At 35.5% G+C, this 20,758-nt stretch overlaps 1 protein-coding gene across 1 annotated transcript in view; it reads right to left on the reverse strand.

Annotated features, from left to right (window-relative positions):
* Positions 1-402: 402 nt before the first annotated feature.
* The window catches only part of CDH18 (cadherin 18), a 484,233-nt gene continuing 463,877 nt past the window's right edge, over positions 403-20,758 (reverse strand). Inside the window, 4 exon segments of the mRNA XM_032700859.1 lie at positions 403-5,215; positions 6,428-6,604; positions 6,607-6,678; positions 19,113-19,230. Coding sequence (XP_032556750.1) covers positions 4,725-5,215; positions 6,428-6,604; positions 6,607-6,678; positions 19,113-19,230 — 858 coding nt within the window. The 3' untranslated portion in view covers positions 403-4,724.

The following is a 20,758-nucleotide window of genomic DNA, read 5'->3' on the forward strand; positions in this document are numbered from 1 at the left end:
GTGATGGTTGGAGCGGAATAGGTACCACAAGTAAAAGTAATGAACCATTTAGCAGTTATACTGCAGTCTGTTGTAAACTATCTGATGTGTCTTTCACTATCACTATCCATCTGTAGCAATAATCATGTAAGACAGTCTTTGAAATAGTGGCACAATGAAGTGACTATAGCAGACATTAAAAATCTAATTAAACTTATCATACCATTTCTGACATTTACCTCATTAATACAACTGTATCACATCTGACTTTTAAAGGCAGAGTGTCTTTAGATGTTGTAGTTCTTTGGTGTGTATAGAATACAGCAGTGAAGAGAAAAAAACATGTTCTAGTTGTGATGAGGAATACAATAACCCATCACCATAGCAAAGAGCACATTTTATTTGAAAAATACGAATAAAAGATTTTGTCCCTTTTGTTTATTAAAAGAAAATGTAACAATTTCTATCAGTAACACTTGCATAAGGAGGTATACTTTACATAACTCTTTTGTTAAAAAAAATATATATATTTTTGGAGACTTTGGAAAAATAAGGATGGCCCAAAACTTGCAACACACTTCTAATGTTCCTTAGAATGCACTCTGCCATTTATACGTACTGCAAGTACAAGGTCTTAGCAATTTATAATCCACAAAATAACCCTAGGCAGCATAATTTTATATTCTTCTTTGCATTTAGAATATTCCCTTTGTTACCCTTGTGTGAGTTTATGAGTTTGGTTAATTCCAGACTGGTCCAATACTTAGAATTTCTAAAAGTTGATTTTAAAAAGCCTGAGATGACAGAAGTTATTTAATTCCTTTTAAATACCAATGAGAATACTTTCATATAGATATTTTCTTTCAGTATTCACAATTTAAACAACTGCATCAATTAGAATTCAACCCCAAATATGTTTGCAATTATTTTGGTTTTCTAAGAAGAATGCAAAAAAATAAAGTGCATAACATAGTGAAATTACTTTCAACTTTTACAACGTTCTATGTATATGTAATAAAAGGTAACACTGATAACAAGTTAATTTGTTTTCAATGTATGAATCTCAATCTAATGCCAGTTGAATTCAAGATCTTCCTTGCATTTAAAGTGCATTAAACTACATTTTTGACAGGTTTTAGTTTGACAATATAGTTACACATTTTAAAATTCTTATACTGGCCATTTTCTCAGATGACTTGTCAAGATTACAGCATAGAGTGCCCTCAGCATTACAAGAAAGAGGGTTTGTTTGGAGGAATACAATTACTTATCTTGGTGCAAATGTAATAGTAGTTGAATAGCTGTTGCAGAAATCAAATTGTAAATGGGAAAGCCCTTAAGTAACACTTTGCATTTGCCATTTAACTTCACTCAGTATCTTCCAGTTTAAGTAAAACTGGCAGTTTTCAGCATTTAGTTGTTATGCAGCAGCAGAATTACTATTTAGATAAATAGGAAAATATTTGAGAATATGAGTACACAAAAGAACCATGAAAGCTTTAGGCAAAGTCTATATGACCAAACTCAACCATAAGCCAGGAAAGAGTTTCCCACAATACTTCAACTGAATGTATACTTTTTTCAAATTAGTAATGCTACAAAATGATTGTGATGTCCATGGCAAACAGTATAACCTTCTTCCACTTCAATCTAGGTTAACATATTCTCAAATATAGTTTAAATTTTTTCTAGGACACAAAAGACCAACGGAAAATATTGTGGGATAGGGATAAAAAAATCTGTAAACCTGTTCTTTCTGCACTGTGAGGCCTTTTTCTGTGGCCCTGAAGATTTAATATTCTGCTATTTGTCATGCAAACAACACGACACCGTAATTGTATTTGAGTAAAAAACAGTAAGCATAGCAAGCATGCAGACGTATCATGATAGAAAAGCACGTTTGGAGATCACTGTGAATAGGACATAGAACACACTGCAGCATCACAGAAGCAGTGTCTCAATAAACCTGCAGAGATTTAAAGGACTCAGAATTCCTGAGTCTGGGGGTATGATGCACATGCTGTATAGCAGCAAAGAGAGCACCAGGAATGATGAAAAGGGGATTCTTATTTCTCTGAGATATTATAAACTTGAACAGAACATTAGTGCAAAGAGGGAATATTTGCTTGTCACTGCACTTCTGTTGCCTTTAAGCCTGAATGTTCTATGACACAAATAAAAGAAAACAATGGTGGGACTACTGTTTAAAACACAAAATACAATTGATTTTCTCTGCTTTGGTGTAGGGCCAGATGGAGCAGACATAAAGATAACTAATACCTGGTTCTCAAAACAATAATACAACAATTAATGCAATTTTCATGCAGATGTGATACAAAATATTATAGCCCATGGTAGTAGTAATGCTAAAGATTTTCTTTTTAACACTCTACTCATACAATACAAAAATTTAGATGTTAGCATAAAGTAAGTGTGACCTAAATCAAAAGAAAACCTCCTAATAAAATCGAACACTATTAGTTTCTTCATTTGGGACAAAACTGAAACATATCCTAACTCTACCCCCAAAAAAGACAATATATAGGCCATTCTCAGCTTCTGTGCAACGCTTATTGCATTAAAACATCTGTTTAACCTCACTCTACAGCAATAATGTCTTTTTAAATGCATTTCTAGAAGATTCTGTATTTAATAAAAAGTAAAAAAAATCTGAATGCAAATTATTAGACTACTTTCAAATCATCAGCAGAATATTTATGGTTCAGGGTTTTTTTCCCTCCTAAATTTTCTCATGGGTTAAAATGCCAAAGAAAGGAAAATAATTTTCAAACAGAACAGTGTAGTAAAAGCCAGTTCTAGAACTACAGTACAACTAATATTTTTTAGAGTGTGGAAAATTTCTTGCAAAGGTACTGGCTAATTTTTCCAGAAGGCTGTTTGAGCCAAAAGCAGTCAACTACATCTCAGGAAGAAGTTCACTCAAAAAAAAAAAATCCCTTCAAAGTAGAACTGATCAGAAATTTCAGTCATGTCCAGGACCTACACAACCCTGGAGCAAAGAAGGAAGGCTTAATAATCTTGTTCACTTGTGTGGCCCACAGAAGGTCATCAAAAAGTGTAGACCTTGCTTTACTAAGCTGAATGTAAGTGGCACCTAAAATGCAGAGGAAGGAATCTACTGGAGTATACAAGTCTGTATCACTCTGCATACCAGACCACAGAGTAAAAAAACAGTACACAGTTTCTGCTCTGGACAGTTTTCGCATCAAATGCATACTGGAAGAAGTCCACTTCCCTAACTGGAACTACAATTTTCTTAAAAGTAAAGGACTGTAATAGACTGTGAGCCTTATAGGTCATAATCTTTCATGTAATATTTTGAGTACCTGGTCCTCTCACAGTATTATAACAAGAAAGACAAACAAAAAGGTTAAAGTTTCAAATAAAACAAAGGAAAAATCAGAATCTGCTGGATGAGTTGTTAAGCAGCCACAGTGTTAAGCAGAACTGTTTAGCAGATCTGCAATGTAATACAGTTACAAACATAAAAAATCAACTTATTTAATCCATATGAACCACAATAATGATACATTTCCTCCCCTGACTTAAAATGTACCTGCTCCCATGATGCTTGAAATAGGGGGAAAAATGCTTGTTCTGCTTAGGTGGAAATTAAGAGAAAGAAATATTAACAGATTGAACTAAAAAGAAAAAGAGCAGCATCATCTTATTCTCTTTGTTTCAATTTTCACTATTGACCTAACAGCAGTTCGATTTTGCTTTTAGTCAGACACAGAAATAGAAAGACATTATGATTAAGAACTCTCTGTTTTAAACTGAGTGTTGTAGCTCCTGGACTCAGACCAGCAAAAGACTTAAAAAGCTTCAGCTCTTAAGTGAAGCACAGTGAACCAAACAACTGCATAGTTTAATGGTGCTGCCATTGTTTTCGTTGAAAGAGCCTACACTCCATCTGCTTCGCTGCATAAAGACTACTTTGGGCCCATTCTATTTAAATGAATGATGTTTCCGTGAAAAGAAGAAAAGAAAAAGCACAACACCTGTAAATAACAGTTCCTTCAGCACACAGTAGTAACAGAGCAGGTCTGGGCTTAGAGCTGTGTTTGAGCTACAGCTAAGGATGCCCTCCATCTGTTAGCTGGTTATGGATGACAAGATTATGAAGGACATTATGAATGGCAGCTTCTCAATGCAACCTGCTAATTCAATAAGATTAAATCATCAAGGACCATTTATTTAAGAGGACAGGTGTAGCTTATCACCTCCGTGAAGGAAACAGACTGGTAGCACTTCTCACACTGATAGTAAGCCCCCATGGCTACCTCACATTGAGATCACATGGCCTAAAGCACAGCTAGAAAAGCAACATTACAACCACCTGCAAGAGATTAGCTCCTCCATTAGCTATCTTCTTAAACAGACATGGCCATAAACTTACTGTAGCTTGGAGATGTTACGCATATTGAAATAAAAATGTCATTGCTTGGCTTTACTGTAGGTATTGTTGCAGATACGGTACCACAGACTTTATTGAGCAATTAAAAAAAAAAAGTACACAAGGGACAATATATTCTTTTTTCTGTATTTTTCAAAATTTGATTTTCTTCCAATTGGAGAACCCAGTTTCAAATATGAAAAGGGCACTTGTTCTACAGTAACTGCACATAACTTAGTTCCAAGTACTGTATTCACTTTTTTTTTGTTACCGTTGCTGTCATTATATGTCCAGTTGTTTAGGAACTTCTCTGTTTTGGGAATTACAACTAAGTTGTTCTTTCTGATTCTATTTCCCCATAGAGTTCAGCTAGCTTCTTGAACTCAGGTCCCCATTCTCCAAGGTAATTATAATCCTGGTCAGAGTGTGTTGTGGTTGAATCCAGAGAGCTGATAGATCCAGCTTCTGATCTATGACCCTCATAGGCATATGTCTGCAGGGAGTCATATGGTGGCACACTGGGGTCCAGATCAGCCTCTGCCAGTCTTTGTTTAATGAACTCCTGAACATCTATACTGTCAAGGCTTGAGGAGAGATGATGTCTGGACACAGGCTTCGCTTCAGGACGAACATCCCTCCGGTATTTTAGCTCTTCAGCAGCAGATGGATTCCGCAGTGCAGTGATGTCGAATGCTTCTGTGTCTTCCTCTCCACCACCCTCATCATCATATGTCACAACATTTTCCCGGACGTCTTCTTCTGAGATGATCAAGGGCTCCTTCTTGCTACGTCTTAAGGTGATGAAAAGGACCACAATTGCTAAAGAGAAAACTGCAGATATTAGAGTAGGTTTAAAGTTTACCTCTGGATGTGTTACAGAAATAGCAGACACTAAGTCAAAAATACAGACGTTTTATTTTCAGGCTAATATTGGTATTTGGGATCATCTGCTACTTAGATTATCAGGGATCTCATAAAGGACATAAATGGAGATAACATTCTTTCAGGTAAATGAAAAAGGAGTTACTAGAGCTGACATTTTTCAGAAGCACAGTCCAGGGCTTTCAGTGCTTCACTAAAGCAAATATTTAGCATATCAATTGAATTAATATGTAAAAGGTTTATTTTTCTCTTATGAATATTTGATTTTGTATAATAAAATGCAAAATTATAAGCTAAATATATTATTATATATTTTTGAAACAGCCTTCTGGCAAGGAAATTCTTAAGTAAGGTGCAAGGAAAGTAGTCTAGAAAATCTCTGAAAGAACATTTTGAAAAGAGTCTTAGGGAAAAAAAATCCTCTGAATCTCCTATGTGGGTCATACTGCAATTACCATTATTTCTTGCCACATCTATGAGAATGCAGAAAGGCACATGAGTAGCACAGAGATGTGTGTGCAGCAAGTTTGTCTATGACAGAAAAAAACCCCAAAAACAAATCAACCCCACACCCCACCCTCCTCAATATTAACTAGTGGGTAAAATTCAAATTGGCCTGGGGAAAAATGCACTTGTGATGTCATTTATCTTATGGGTCAGTTTATAGTCTCACATGTCCCTCACCCCTGTGGATTATGCTGTGCATTGCTATCAGTTTATCCCACAAAAGTAATTAAGATATGGCTTTTGTACAAGAGCTAATGGTGCTTCTTGCCGCGTAATGCATTTCAAAAAGCTTTCCTCATCTCTTTTCTATCATTTTTCACACTGTTCTAGACATGGAATTAGAGTCAGTTGCTTTTTGAAATATTCCAAATTACAGAAAAAAGATCTGCGGTGCTAATTACTTGATAACCTCTGAAAAATAATTTCTAGTGGATTCCATATATTCCTGAATGTACTTTAAAGGCATTTTCCCCTATTAATTTAGCTAAACTTTTCCCCCCCAATCACAGCTATGCGTTTCTAATTGTCTCCTACTACCAGGCAGCCACTGGTTCAAAAGGACACCATATTAAACATTTCTACCCTGTCACATTCAGAGAGCCAGTGGAGGGAGAGCTTTACTTAATACTGAAAATGGCTTACCAAGAAGAATTACAACACAGAGCAGGATTGCGATTAAAGCTCCTGTGCTCAAGCCAGCCGAGGAGAGGAAAGCTTCAGCGTGGCAAGTTCTCACTCGTCCATCTCTCTCACATGCACAAACCCGAATGGTGAGGGTACTGCTGCTGCTGAGAGGGGGCACTCCACCATCGGAAATCAAACTGGGAGGTAATAGGTGTCTTGAGTAGTTCGACTGTATCTCCTTCGTCTTGTCAGGATACTGGCTGTATTATCTACAATATTATAACCAGAATAACATTTCAGTGAAGTAAAAAAAATGAAAAAAAGTTATTGCCTATTTGTTTCCCATCAAGTGAAAGCAAGAATTAAATTTGTCAGGAAGCATCTATGGCCAACAGAGGAAAAAGAGGAGGCAGTGGAAAGTAATTAGCATGATATAAATAAAATTATTTAAAACTCTGTACGTTTATTAGAATCTAAATGAACTTTGACAAACATTTGGGGTCCTGTTTGCAAGTGTTTTAATACCATGTTATGCTGTTGGTAGTATATGGACAGTCATCAATTTGAATATCTGGAATTCTGAGGATATTTGTTATGGAATTTTTCCACAACACAAAATTGTCTTGATTCTCAGAAGAATGTTAAAAGATCTTTAGTAAAAACTCAAATGAAACTTTCAAATTTACTGTTTGCGACAGGTTTTAAAGTTCAAATGAGCTTTCAGAAAACTCAGAAAGATAATGGCCAAAGACTCATGCTATAGAGAGGTCAAGAGGAAGAGGAAAGGGGGAGGAGGGATGGAGGAAAGGAAGGCAAAGGAAGGCAAAGGAAGGGAAAAGAGCAGATATGACATGTTCTAACTAATGGAGGTTAAAGGTAAGTAAGCAAAAGGGAGACAGCGACATAAGATTTTGTCACCGTTGTTACCTATAGGTCCAACTGGCACATATTACTCAAGGAGAACACAATGTTTATTAGCACATGTTGCAAGAGCATTTACAGGCACCAATGAGGATAGGAAGTTGCTGCACATGTCTTTAAGTCCAAGAAATTAAGGGGTATAAAGAAAATGTGGGAGAAGAAATGCTACAATAATATCTTATTATTTACATTATTTACAATATGTGTAAAATTTATTTTCAATTTGTTGCCACCACTTTAAAAGTACTAGCCCCTGAATAAAATACAAGATAAATTGAGCAAAATCGGAGACAGTGAGGACCAGAGACATGAGCCGTTATGGAAAGAGAGAGAGATAAGGGCTGATAAATGGAAAGAGAGATTAGAATAAAAGAGCTTTTCTCTCATACTGGTTGTCCATGATTTCCAAATTGTGGGATTGTGAGTTTGGAATTTTTTAGCAAACAAAGGGAAGATGAGTACAAGAAACATCTGCCAGGTTTCTCTTCCTATACAAACAAACAAGGCATTTTCTTCTTTTCCTTACACTGTAGCTACCAGTCATTGAATGGATTTATATAATCTACGGAAAAATGAAATCTGTGTTGATTCATGAAAATTTAGCACAGCAATACAACTAGTGCGGCGTATTTTAGCCCATCTGACAGATGCATGCACAGTGAATGGAGGAGTTAAATATTTTTGTTTAAACTGGATAAATGCTCTTTTTCAGGTGACTACTCTTCATGCCACACCTTCTGTCAAGCTCTGGTGCAAAATTTTAAAGCACTCAGTTTAACCCAGTTCTGCAACTTTTGGTTTGCATATCATCTGTCAGTGGTACTGAGAAAAACTGCTAGTATAGCCCCACATAATAGTAATATATACGTTCACAGGTTTCACACAAGAAATATATTTATGAGCTGGGAACTGATAACCTTACCTGGAAGGCCAAGAACTGAGCACTAAGTCCTTACTTCTCAACAAGAAACACCACCCATACACCTCATCTTCTGGAAATATCCAGCACAGTGAGTTGTTATAAACTCTTAAGTGTTGATCTGTTTCACTTGAAGTGAGTACAAAATAAGATTGATTGACTGATTGATTGATTGATTGATTGATTTGCTGTAGTCCCTGAGCCCCTATTCTACTTGTTTATGGACAGTAAATTGGCTGGTTTTGTTTTTAAATATGGGGTTGTAGAAATGATTCCTATATACCTATAGCATATGACATGCAGAATTATTCTTTCATTTTTATGAAACTGTGTTAAACTTTGGCTTTTCTCCATATTGCTTAATCTGGCCTTGTGAAATCTTATAAAAGTATACTGTGGTATTCTCATTAATGCTGATTTTTTCATTATATTACAGTTAAGAAATAAATTATTTCCACAGTATTCTGCCAATTAGACTAGAGAGGAAACTGTTTTGTATTATAATTGAGTCAATTGATTTGAAGAAATCCAAGCCTGGTATCCCTGAAATTCAAAATGCAATTATTCCTATAATAGAATGAGCAGGGGCCTTAAGACCATAATTATAGACCATCTTCAGCCTTGGAGGTCTTGCTAGACTCTGCCAGATAATGCTAAGATATATGAAAAGTACCAAGTGCTATTCTCAAATTTTGACCAGCTCACTTTTTAATACATGTATGGTCTTCTACATTTAATAAATACTGTACATGAACAACCTCAGGGATTTATTTTAAATACTTCTAGAACAAGCAATTAATCTTATGGAACACAGATTATAAAGAGGTAGGTGCCTGCATGTCTTTCAATATTTTTCAACACACATATGGATATAATCAGCAGGTAAAAGTAAGCAGTTGGTTTATCTTTCTCCTACACAATGTTGCATAAAAAACTTTTACTTGTTTTTTTTTTTGCTTTTATAATATCTCTGTCTATTCACTCCACTCCCATTTTTTTTATGCTACCTAGACTGTAAGCCACTTCACTAATACTACTGAGGACAAGGATAAAACCTTCAGTGTTTCAAAGAGGGAAATCACCACAGACTATAAAACGACCTTCACCTGTCAGCTGTCCAAGCAGTGGTAGATGAGCTCTAGATACAGCTAAGAGCAGAAATAAACTCACATATCTGTGACCGTAGGGAATTTCAAATGAACGCATATTTGCATAAAAAGAAGTTATGTTTGCAGATATATAAGGTGATGACTGCTGCTTCTGCCTTTCTACATCAGAAAAAGATTCATATCTCACATCCTCCACGGCAGGAAAACCTTCACTGAATTTCTAGTTTTTCAGAATCCATTTATAAATGCTTCCCTTCCTTGAATGAAACTTACTACAGATTATTAGCAGAGCTCTTCTCTAGCAATTTCCCTTTTTTATCTCCTGCAGTTGCTGTTGTTAAACCAAACAAGACTGGGTAGTGCTTATGATCCCTGGAACACCGATTGTTCACCACTGATGAATTTAGCACTCTCCCCTGGTATTTTGTTGATCTGGCCACCCAGGACACTCAACACAGCCAGTGTTATTATCACACAGAAGGGACCCTTCTCAGCAGGGCAGTATGGGCACAGAACGCAAAAGGTTTGTTTCCTCCCACTTTTGACTGTGCCTCAACATTATTCCAACAGCCTGTGGATCCTTAAGCAACCCTAATAAACCTCATTGCTACAACACCCACAACACACTGTGGCGTGTACATTTCTTTGTGACATGATAACACTAGGCTGTTAGGCTGCAATACACTTTCCACATTATTTCATAAAGTAAAAAGAGAGAAAAAATCCCATGATAATGAAACCTGGGCTTATTAGATTCTACACAGGGTCCAGAGGAGATACAAGGTCAAGTGCTTTGTATGTTGCCTGTTTTACCAAGCTTCTTGCAAGACAACAGTCACAATCCTGTTTAACATTGTGGTTGTTCTTCTTTCTTTTCGCCTGAGCACCAGTATTATCACTTTAAACTAGTCTGCTTGGACACCTAGAAATATCCCCACTGAAGTCAATTAGAGAAGTCATGGCTAGGCTTCGTGAACGAAGATTTGGGAAAGGGTCTATCCACATTTGTTACAAGCACATTGGTGGCTAATAAGGCCAATACAAGACAGACTGTTCAACTGCAAAAGGCACACAGAAAGACTCCTTAGGTGGTACATTCTGTAAGACATTGGTTCTTTCTGCGTTGTCTTTTCTCCTTGAGAGTGATCCGCATGCATTCTCAAAGGAAGCATGCAGTGTTATAGATGGTGTGCTGCCAGGCCTCCAAATTCGAGGCCAGAGTAGACCAGTTATGTTGATCAACATTAGAGAAGTACAACATTCTTATATGCAGGTTTTTAGCACATGTACTTATCAACAGAAAAACAAAGCAATTTCAAAGAAGTAACAGCTCTAAGGAGAATCATATTTTAAGTTGCAACAAAAGAGAAGATGACAATCACACAACTAAGTTACCTGGAAACACCTTAAAGACCTAGGGATATGTTCAAGAACTCAGCTTGAAATGTAATTCTCTATTGGTAGTAAGTGACGCTATATCCATGAGTTAAGCATTAATATTAACAAGTGTCTTGTGTCTCACCACAAAAGAAGAGGTTCTTAGATCTTATGCTGGATTTTCAAAAGGTGACAGAAAGTGTTAAACCCATAGTAAGAACACCTATTCATTTCTGCTTAAGGCTCTATTTCTGTTATGGTGCCTGCAGGTCCCAAATACTTCAGTTCAGCTACTTTGTCCATATAAGAAGAAAATCCTAAAAAATTGTGTCCCAGTGAATGCTCCTGGGCCAATATCCAAAAAAGGCCCAGTACTCGTATCTGTGCAGGAAAGGATAGCCCCTTCCTTCTATCCTCTGACATAAATAAAGACTGAAAGATGATCACCATATAGCTACAGAGGCAGTGATGAAAGTGCTGGCTGACAACAAAAGCATCAGAGGCTGAATATAATGAAGAAAAATCTAGGATTCCTGAGCAGGAATCTTGCAGTAATGAAAGGATTTTAGCACAGAGACTATTGGTAAAGATGTAAAAGAAAGAGCATTGGGATACGAGCATGTATGCTATGAGGAAAACTGTGGATAGACGGGGGGAAAATTGTGAGTGCAAAAAATAAAAGCTAAAAAACAAAAGGACAAAAATGACAAAATGGACAAAACATACAATTCAAATGTTACAGTAAAAAAAAAATCTGAAAAAACCCTGTAATTAAACTGTTTTTCTCTGGGGTGGAATGTCTTACCAAAAAAGGAACTGTCATTTTTATACTGCATAGAATAAATACAAATTAAATAAAAACACTTTTTTTCTTTCAAAGTTGTATTTGTTCTTTCAACATTAAATTGTTTTTCTTGCACTGTTAAAATCATGTGATTCAATATCAGTATAAGACACAATTTTAGGAAAAGGAGAAGCCAATATAAAATTTTTAATTTCAAAGAATTGTCATGGTCAACTTGTATTGTTTGTATTCTCTTCAGAAATAACTAGATTTTTGTAGAAACAGATATTACATGACATATAGCCAGAAGTTTCTGTATAACATATCCAATTATAAGCATTCTCAAAGAAACAATATAAAGCTTTTAACACAAATAAAAAGTAAGATCACAATATTTCAGGCACTGGTATGGAAATTTTCTGTTCCCAATGTCATCAGAGGTGTTGATTCTCACTATGACTCTATTACAGATATACATATAGTGACTCTTAATGCATTGTATGTACATATAAACAAAATAGTTAGAAAGTAACTGAGCTCTCGTAGACTATTTTTTTCTCAATAAATCTCTTTAAATACTTTACAAATAAGTTATCTAACACTTTTTCAAAGAAGAAAACCGTGTCTGATTTTCCAAAGGTCTCTGAGAATCAAGGATAGCAAAAAATGATCAAAGTTAATCATGTTGCCACAATACAGAAATCATATCTCTAATGTTCTAGTCAGAGCTCTATTATTGAGGACAATCACATGTAAAGGTATGCCAGCAAAATGAATGAATAAAAATGTTTACCCAAACTTTAGTATTGACTACATCCTGACAACTATTCTGATGTTTTAAAATTTCAAATTTTAATTGTTTACACTTTTTATCAAAAACCATTGGAGGAACACACTGAGAGAGGAGCTAGAAAGACAGCAACTTTTAAGAGGAGGATCATAGCAAGGAACAAAAGAATCTCACAGTCTGTAAGAGCTACAGGAAGCCAAGTATAAAGACAGACACTGATGACCTAAGAAAGAGCTTACTGAGGGGGGACAAAAAGTTATATCAACAGCAGTACTTTGAAAGGTAGTTCAGAGTTTATGTATTGAGAAATTTCTTTGATATTTGAAAAGAGATACAACAGGGAAGACAAGGGTATAGGATAGCAGCAATAGTACTAGGATGATGGAACTAGAGGTCTGATTCTTCTAGGCCTGGAAATAAAGACCTCTTTGTCTCAATGGATTTAAATGGTGAACTTCACCTCTGCAGGGTATGTTAAGAACCAGGACTCACTGGAGATGAAAGGACTGACATCTAAAGAAAATTAACAACTTCAACTCTTGGAAAGAAATATTTATCTGATTCCTTGTGGTGCACATTGCACCATGTAATGATCTAAACTTTCTAATGATCTAAACTTTCTCATATTTGGGCTGTTCATTGCAGATATGGCAACTAGAACTTAAGATTGACTTCAAGTGAGGTTGAGGTTACACATGGAATATTCTGCATGACTCTAATGCAGAAGTTCTTCACACTCTGAAGATGTAGTAGTTTACTAAGCCAGACTGTACACCGTATACAAGGCTGTTACCACAGTCTTTTTCCATCATCTCCACCTTTTTACGCTGAGCTTCTGAACTAAGAAAAGAAAGGAGGGCATAGGAAAATCAAGGAAGCAGAGATACAGTGATAACACCATGGAAAGTGACTACTGGAACGCTTCAGAGGATGTTCATTTACCATTCAAAATTTGAGAATTCCTTTGACATATTATACATTACAAACAGAGACAAGAGAAATGGAAGTAAAAAAATAATAAAATCCTGTTTATATCTTAAGGTATGTTTCAATTTTCAGTTCTGCTTATATCAGCAGTCCAACTATATAAATTTTCTGAGAAGTCATAAACTAATTAAACCCAAAGAAAATATATTGGAATGATTTGCATTTCTTACATTTCGAAAGTTAGAGCAGTTAATTTGTTTATGTGGACTATCTTGATAGGCATTTCTGTTTCATTTCTCTACTGATAACTCTTGTAAATATTTTTCTTTTGTGCTGGCTTCAAAGCTATTGCCAATGGCAAAAAGCTATTGGTTTTTCAGTCGGTATTTCTGCTCAGCGGGTAGCAAAAATGAAAAGAAACATAGAAGACTTTTAGGGACTGAAATACAGTTTTGCTTATGATTGGTTTGTGAAACACCAACAGATTGCAGCCCTGAAAATAAATGCAAGAAGAACCTGTACATTATGCACTAACTTACCTATGCGATCAATCTTAGAGCAGACTTTTTTAAATCAAAAATCATCAAAGATGTTCAGATGCCTGAAGAAGAAAAATGTCTCCCTCTGCAGTAGCTACTCCTGGTTTTCTGTCTATTGTACTCCTGGTAGAATTCCTTTTTAACTTTCATATGTTGACTCTGATAATACCTACTCAGATATTCAATCCGTTTACAGTAACAGCACTTCTGTCGAATTACTTACAGTCACCATATGTAATGCTAACTTTGCACTTTCTCAGATATCATTTGTCTCACGTTACAACTTTCTTTACAGGATAATATTTCATGGTAGGTCAGTAGTAACTTGAAATACCACAGATACAAGACCAAACACTCTGATATCAATGAGGGCAGGAATTATGTAGTTTCCCCCTCACTTTGGGTTGCAAAGTGGGGGTTTCAACCTGACCTTTTTAAATGTCACTTCCGATGTTCTAAAACAACTAAAACATGATCTGGCATCTGGTATGCTTATTTGCAATTTTAAAGCCCTAAAGTCAGTTCACTGGTCTGCTAGTATGCAATAATGGTAGGAAATAAGAAGGTAGGAAATAAGAAGGGCAGAGAGATAAACAGAAGGTATATAAGGAAATTCACACTGGGATGGGATCAATTTATCTCTGGACCTTGCTCTCTTTCTAAATAACAGCAATGATGAGTAAAATTGATCTTTTTTTTCTTTTTTTTTTTTTTTAGCATTTTTGATCTGTGACAGAGAGAAAAAGGTATCATGAGCATGAGTGGATGAACACATTACAAATATCATTTTATACAGATACCATTGAACTCATTGTGCTCCAGATTTTACAGAAAACCACAACTCTGCTCCTGTGGGTATTAATGTATCTTCTGATATAACATTACGAAAAGGTAATCTCCAAAGTGATAGTATCAGAAAAATGGCATGTGTGTTGTCAGCCAGCACTTTCATCACTGCTTCTGTAGCTAAGCATTCTCTAGGGAGTTGTTCTTCCTTGAAAGTAAGGTAAACTTAGTCTGCTACCAGAAGTGAGCAGTCTCAATTTATTAAAGTAAGAGAATGCACAAATCTTATTGTCACTGTTGGGTGAATGTGCCCAGTATCTGCATAAACCCTTATTGTCCAGGAAATTTACAATACCCATTGGAGCATCCATGGTAGGCTGCATATCTTGTGATAAAAAAGTAGCACCAGCAAAACAGTGCTTTACAGTGCATAAGATTCATAAATGTTCTAAGTGAACTATTCTCTGAGGGGTCAATCTTTTTTTTAGCTCCTAGAAAGTGTTATGTAACTTCTGAAAGAGGCCTCTAAGAAGTAACAAATTAGGCAGAAAGAAAGAGTGATTTTTTTTTTTTTAGCTCAGAGAAGAGAGATGTTATGCAAATGTGTGTGTTTATACCTTAATGGTTTGGAATATTACAATAATGACATGTTCACATGCATTAACAAATTTTGACAAATATATCCACCATTCTTTAAGCATCTGGAAAAATACTTTCAGAGTAAAAATTAAAAAAAAAAGCAATTTTAAAATTCAGTACATAGAAAGAGTTTTATTGGGAAGAATTGTCATCTTTTCTCTGATTCCTCAACAGAAGATTTTTTTAGCCCCGTATTACCCTGGGAATTTTTTAACAGGATATGCAAAATCAGATATTTCTGATTAAGTAAAACACGTAAATTTAAGATACTACAAACAAATGGAAAAAGGATTAAAAAATTATCTATGACAACATCCTAAGAAACAAAAAGAGGAGAACATAGACAACAATTAAATGAGTTATGTAGCAAGTGATCTACAAAATAAAAGCACAGCCCAAAAAGTACTTGGCACCATGTTTTACTAGAAATTGCAACATTTTTCTGGGCAGAATAAATTGTAAACAACCGTTTTCATTACATGATCTTCATAAGTACAAGTCCCAGATAAACAAAAAGGCATCTTCCCTGGGTTTGCTCTCTAAAATTGCAGAAGATTATTACAACTTAATGCATTTTCTTTGTATAGCAAAGAAATTCTATTCCAGCTCTTGTTCTGTCTTGCTTACATGAGTACAGATACTGTATAATTTTGTTGTCTGTCCTCTTTATTCATACTCTTAAGCCTCTACTCTGAATAGTACTTTTTCAGTATGAAATAGAACTCAAATAGCAACAAAGAATCTCACGTTCCTTAAGAATACAGTAGGGGAAAAGCATCATACTCTGTCTTTTCCTTTTTTTTTTTTTTTTTTGTAATGAAAGTTGCAACACAAACAGAATCCAGAAGGTGATTCAAACAACTCTTAAGTTCTGCTGGACTGCATATTTGGTATAGCCCTGTGACTGTCTCCTGACTTACATTTCCCTGAGGGTTTTAAGCTCTGCATTATGAGGGTGAATTTTCAAAGAATGGAGATTTAACATTTTGGAGATTTTTATTTAGAAAAAGCACAGGTTCAGGCACATGAGATAAAAGTTCATGTGATCAGTTATCTGGACTGAGGCTTTAATACTTATTTGGTCTCCTGAAACCATAGAATATTATTGACCTTAATCATACACATGCTGAGATTGTATATTGCTGCAGTCTATACAGGTAGATAGGAACAAACTACAAAATCTTATGCTTATGCAAGCCCTAGATTTCAAAGTGCATAGATACAAACATTAACATTTGAAGATCCAAGGCACTGCTGTGGAGCCTGCTTTTAATAATGGAGTAGAGGAACATTCGTACAAGTCTATTTGGACTTAAAGAAAAAAAAACTATTGTTTTGGGTTATGAAAACAAGGGAAGAAAATGTCTACTGAGATTTTTATGACATGAAACCTCTATCCGAAAGAAATAAAAGGAGAAGATGACTGTATTTGAAGATGACTGCAAGAGAAATTAATTTTGTAATGACAGATAGATCTTTCTGACTACCACTTTCAATGTGACATCAAGAATTTATTTCTTATCATTCTGCAAAACATTATTGAAAACTCAAGGCAATTTCTGTAGTTTTTTCCTCTAAAAACTTAACATAGTGAACAAATAAATAAAACCCTCCATGAATGCCGATCTTTATGGAGTTATTAAATCCAGAGGTAAAAACAGCAGCTGTCTTGTAAGAGCATTCTGATTATTTTTAACAGCTGATGCACAGAAACATGAGTTTTCAGAAGTGCAGACTTGTCACAGAGATAAGAAAGGCCTTTTCTGACCACCTTCTCTCAGCTATTTCCTAGAAGAGTAAAAATTCCATTTCTGAATAGGAATAGGTGCTAAATATGAAAATTGTAAATGCTAGATAACTACATATTGTGAATGCATTTCATAAGTGTTTCACTGCTATTTTATTCATAGAATGTATCACAAAGAAAAGGTCCCAATAAAGGGCAGTGTTTAAACAGTATATTCAAAGGGTCACGTGCCAAGCAAAATAGTAAAAATGAATTTGTTTTTAAGATAAATTTCTTGTTATTACTTTAGATAAACTGTCATTGTGTTAATTATAAGGGCAATTTGCAAGTTATGTTTTTGGAATCTTTGTATGTATGAGAAATTTTATGCAAGATGCTATACGAAGTGCATACTTTCCTACTCCTTAGGTGAAATAAAAACATAATACACAATAGGCCTTTACCTTAAAAAGACACCTTTTTCAGTTCCTTCAGTTACTTTCCCCTGTCAAATCCAATTTAGAATAGTTCAAACACTGCTTTCTGCTGTTGGTTCTAAAGTCAATTCTCACTGTTCTTGGGGAAGTAACAAGAAAGCAGCAAGTGATTACTACTGCATAATTTTAGCCAAAGCATGACATTGCTGCATCAAAGATTTATTAAAATTCCTCACCCTCTTATAAATCTCTGTATTAAATAACTTACGTAGTAATAAACGCATACAATATAGATCCAGATTAAAATATGTTCAAAACCATATGTCAACATCATCATGAATCACAATTTTAATACAGCTATTCAAAAGCACATCTTGATAAAATCTTTTACAGAAATGAACATGGCCATCTTCCACATGAGATCACAGTCCAATACTCAATGAGTTTATTTGAAACTTCTACTAAAACAAAAATGCACAACGGTACACCTCCTTTATTTCAGGAACAACTGTCTGGCTTTTCCTACAATGTTCCATCACAATCTGAGTGGGATCGACATGCTAATCTGAGAAAGGTCTGGTGTCTCACTTAAAGAATATTTTTATATGAATTAGTCCTTCAAATGTTATTGTTTTTATTAATATTGATATATATTTTATTGATCTCTTTTGGAACTAGGATATGAAATACATTAACCTAGTCCGAACAAATAGCATGACTTCATATTTTTTTCTGCTGTAAATATAGTTAAGTGTAGGAACTGATTCTTTAGGAAGACTATAGAGTCTCCTTCCCTGAAAGATTTTACAGATAAAAAATTCTGTAAAGAATAGTTTCAATATCACTGTAAGTACCATATGTACCAATGATGGAATTAATGCTTTCATCAGAGATGCCTAGTGATCTGTAAGATCAGAAGGTGTTCCACAGTACTACTACAAAATATAACTGTAAAGTAAAGCCAATCCCCCACACTCCCACATACAAACAGGTGTAAAAACAAAACCACACAATACACACACATACACAAAAGCTTAAGAGGAAAATCCAGACAAACATTTAAAGTTTAATCTTATTTTCATCCAATTGCAAAATGGAGACCAAAATGCAATACTCAACCAAGACTAAGTCTAATTTAGGTTTGGGTTTTGGAAAGGTTGGGTAGTTTCTTTGATTCAAGAAATGTTCAGAAACACTTGGTTTGGTGATTCTGAAAGCCATTTTCCTTCAGGGCCTATGTCATATGAATTTCTGATTGTAATTTTCAGGCACACTTTGTTAGGAAGGGCATGAAGCAATAGACTATCATTCAGGGAGCACTGAAGGACCTACTCTTGATGTCATGTCTGTAAAAGTAAGTATGAATTCCAATTTTTATGCCCCTTAATTTTTTTTTTCTCCTCCAAGCAATAATTAGAAATAACCTTGACAGTATCCAGCACCCTATTTTACCTAGAAATAGGCTAAATTGTCAACACCATTTTCATTTATCCACTTTTTAAAAAACATTCCTGAATGTATGAAGAATAAATGTTAAAATTAAGTGGAATATAAAAATAAAATGCAATATCTGATTATTTTTAGTTTGCAATATGTTGTATATGCATGCCCTTGACATCTGACAATTCAGTGATGGCATATTACAGTTTTCCCTTTCTGTCAAGAAACACATGGAAATTTTTCTCTTCAGTTCAGACATCCCAGGCAGAACAGAGACGCATTTCTTTGAGATTTATATGTTTGATTTACCTTCATTGTTCCTTAGAGTAAAGTTGGGATTCAAAGAAAGCCCTTCATCAAGAGAAAAATGGAATCTTGCTCCATTTGCAGAGTTATCTTTGTCAGTTGCAGTGATAGTCTGAATTACCTGAAACAAAAATTAACAGTGAAACGTTAACTTGACCCATATGGTGCCTAACATCAGCAGGATGCTCAAGCTTACCTTTTTTTAATTTTCTACTTGACTGCTGCTAAATTCAACAGATGAAACAACTGTGTCATTAGCTTGATTTCTCTAGCATGAAAGATTTTAGGAACACACTTCACAGTTTATGAAAGTATCTAAAGGATCTACACTTTTGGATGTTTTGATATGGTCAGGACCTGGTACAGAAGTTATCACCATTGTCATTGCATGCTGATAACTTTCTGAATTGCTAAACATCAGTTTTTATGGAACCAAAAGACAGGCTGAATCAGGATGGTCTATGTGAAGCATCATCTGCCTGCCATCCTAATAATTAGATGCATGTCATATTGGTTAGGAAAAATAATTATCTAAAATGGTAGGTATATAATGGCAGGTAAATAGCTATCTATTTAGAATTCCTGTCAAGAGTCAGTTTAAATTGCCAGAGAACAGAACAGGAAGAACAGCAGCCACTCCTGGGTTTAGTTTGGTTTGCCCAAAAAGGACCATACTAGATCTAGCAACGACATATGAGGGAGGTGTTTTTGAAAGGTAGGCCTTTGTCTTCAAAAGCCCTAGTGGTTTTTAATATTTACTTTCAACTAAAATTGATCTAAGCTTTTGGAATGTGGGACCAAACAGTATTTCTACCTCTAGTTTAATTTTCATTCTGGGTCTTGAAACTGAAGTGCTAAAGTGGAATTCAATAAAGTTTGTTCTTGTGATATAGGCAGTGAAGCCCATACCAACTGCTGCACAGAGATGATAGCTATCCTGAAGGAAATATAAAAGGGGGAGGGAAAGTTCTCTTTTCATGAGAATTTTTCTGTTCAGGGTTCAGCTTTAGTCTGTCTGGACTGAAGCATAAACAGTGCAGGCTCAAGTGGTTTGGTCTGTTTTAAAACTGAAAGACAGCACACAGTTCCCTACCTCCCTACCTTCTCACATAAGAGAAGTAAAACAAATTTATCTTGAAGCTATGTGTCGGTTTGGGCTGGGGTAGAGTCAATTTTCTTCGCGTAACTGGTATGGGGCTGTGGTTTTGATTTGTGCTGGAAACAGCGTTGATAACACAGAATGTTTTTGTCATTGCTGAGCAGTGCTTACAGTGTTAAGGGCTTTTGTGCTCCTTGATCCAAAGGATATTCCAGACCATGTGGCATTAGGCTCACACATAAAGCTGGGGAAGAAAAGGAAGGGGGGTATGTTTGGAGTGATAGTGTTTTGTCTTCCAAAGTCACCGTTGTGACGTGATGGTGCCCTGCCCTCCTGGTGATGGCCAAACACCTTCCTGTTCATGGGAAGTGGTGAATGAATTCCCTGTTTTGCTTTGCTTGCATATGTAGCTTTTGCTTTATCAATAAACTGTCTTTATCTCAACCCATGAGTTCTCTCACTTTTACTTTCCTGATTCTTTCCCTCATCCCACTGTGGGGGAGTGAGCAAGCAGCTGAGTGTGGCTGAGTTGCCAGTTGGGGTTAAACCA

This window comes from Chiroxiphia lanceolata, chromosome 1 (genome assembly GCF_009829145.1).
Source record: "Chiroxiphia lanceolata isolate bChiLan1 chromosome 1, bChiLan1.pri, whole genome shotgun sequence".
Classification (NCBI taxonomy): Eukaryota; Metazoa; Chordata; class Aves; order Passeriformes; family Pipridae; genus Chiroxiphia; species Chiroxiphia lanceolata.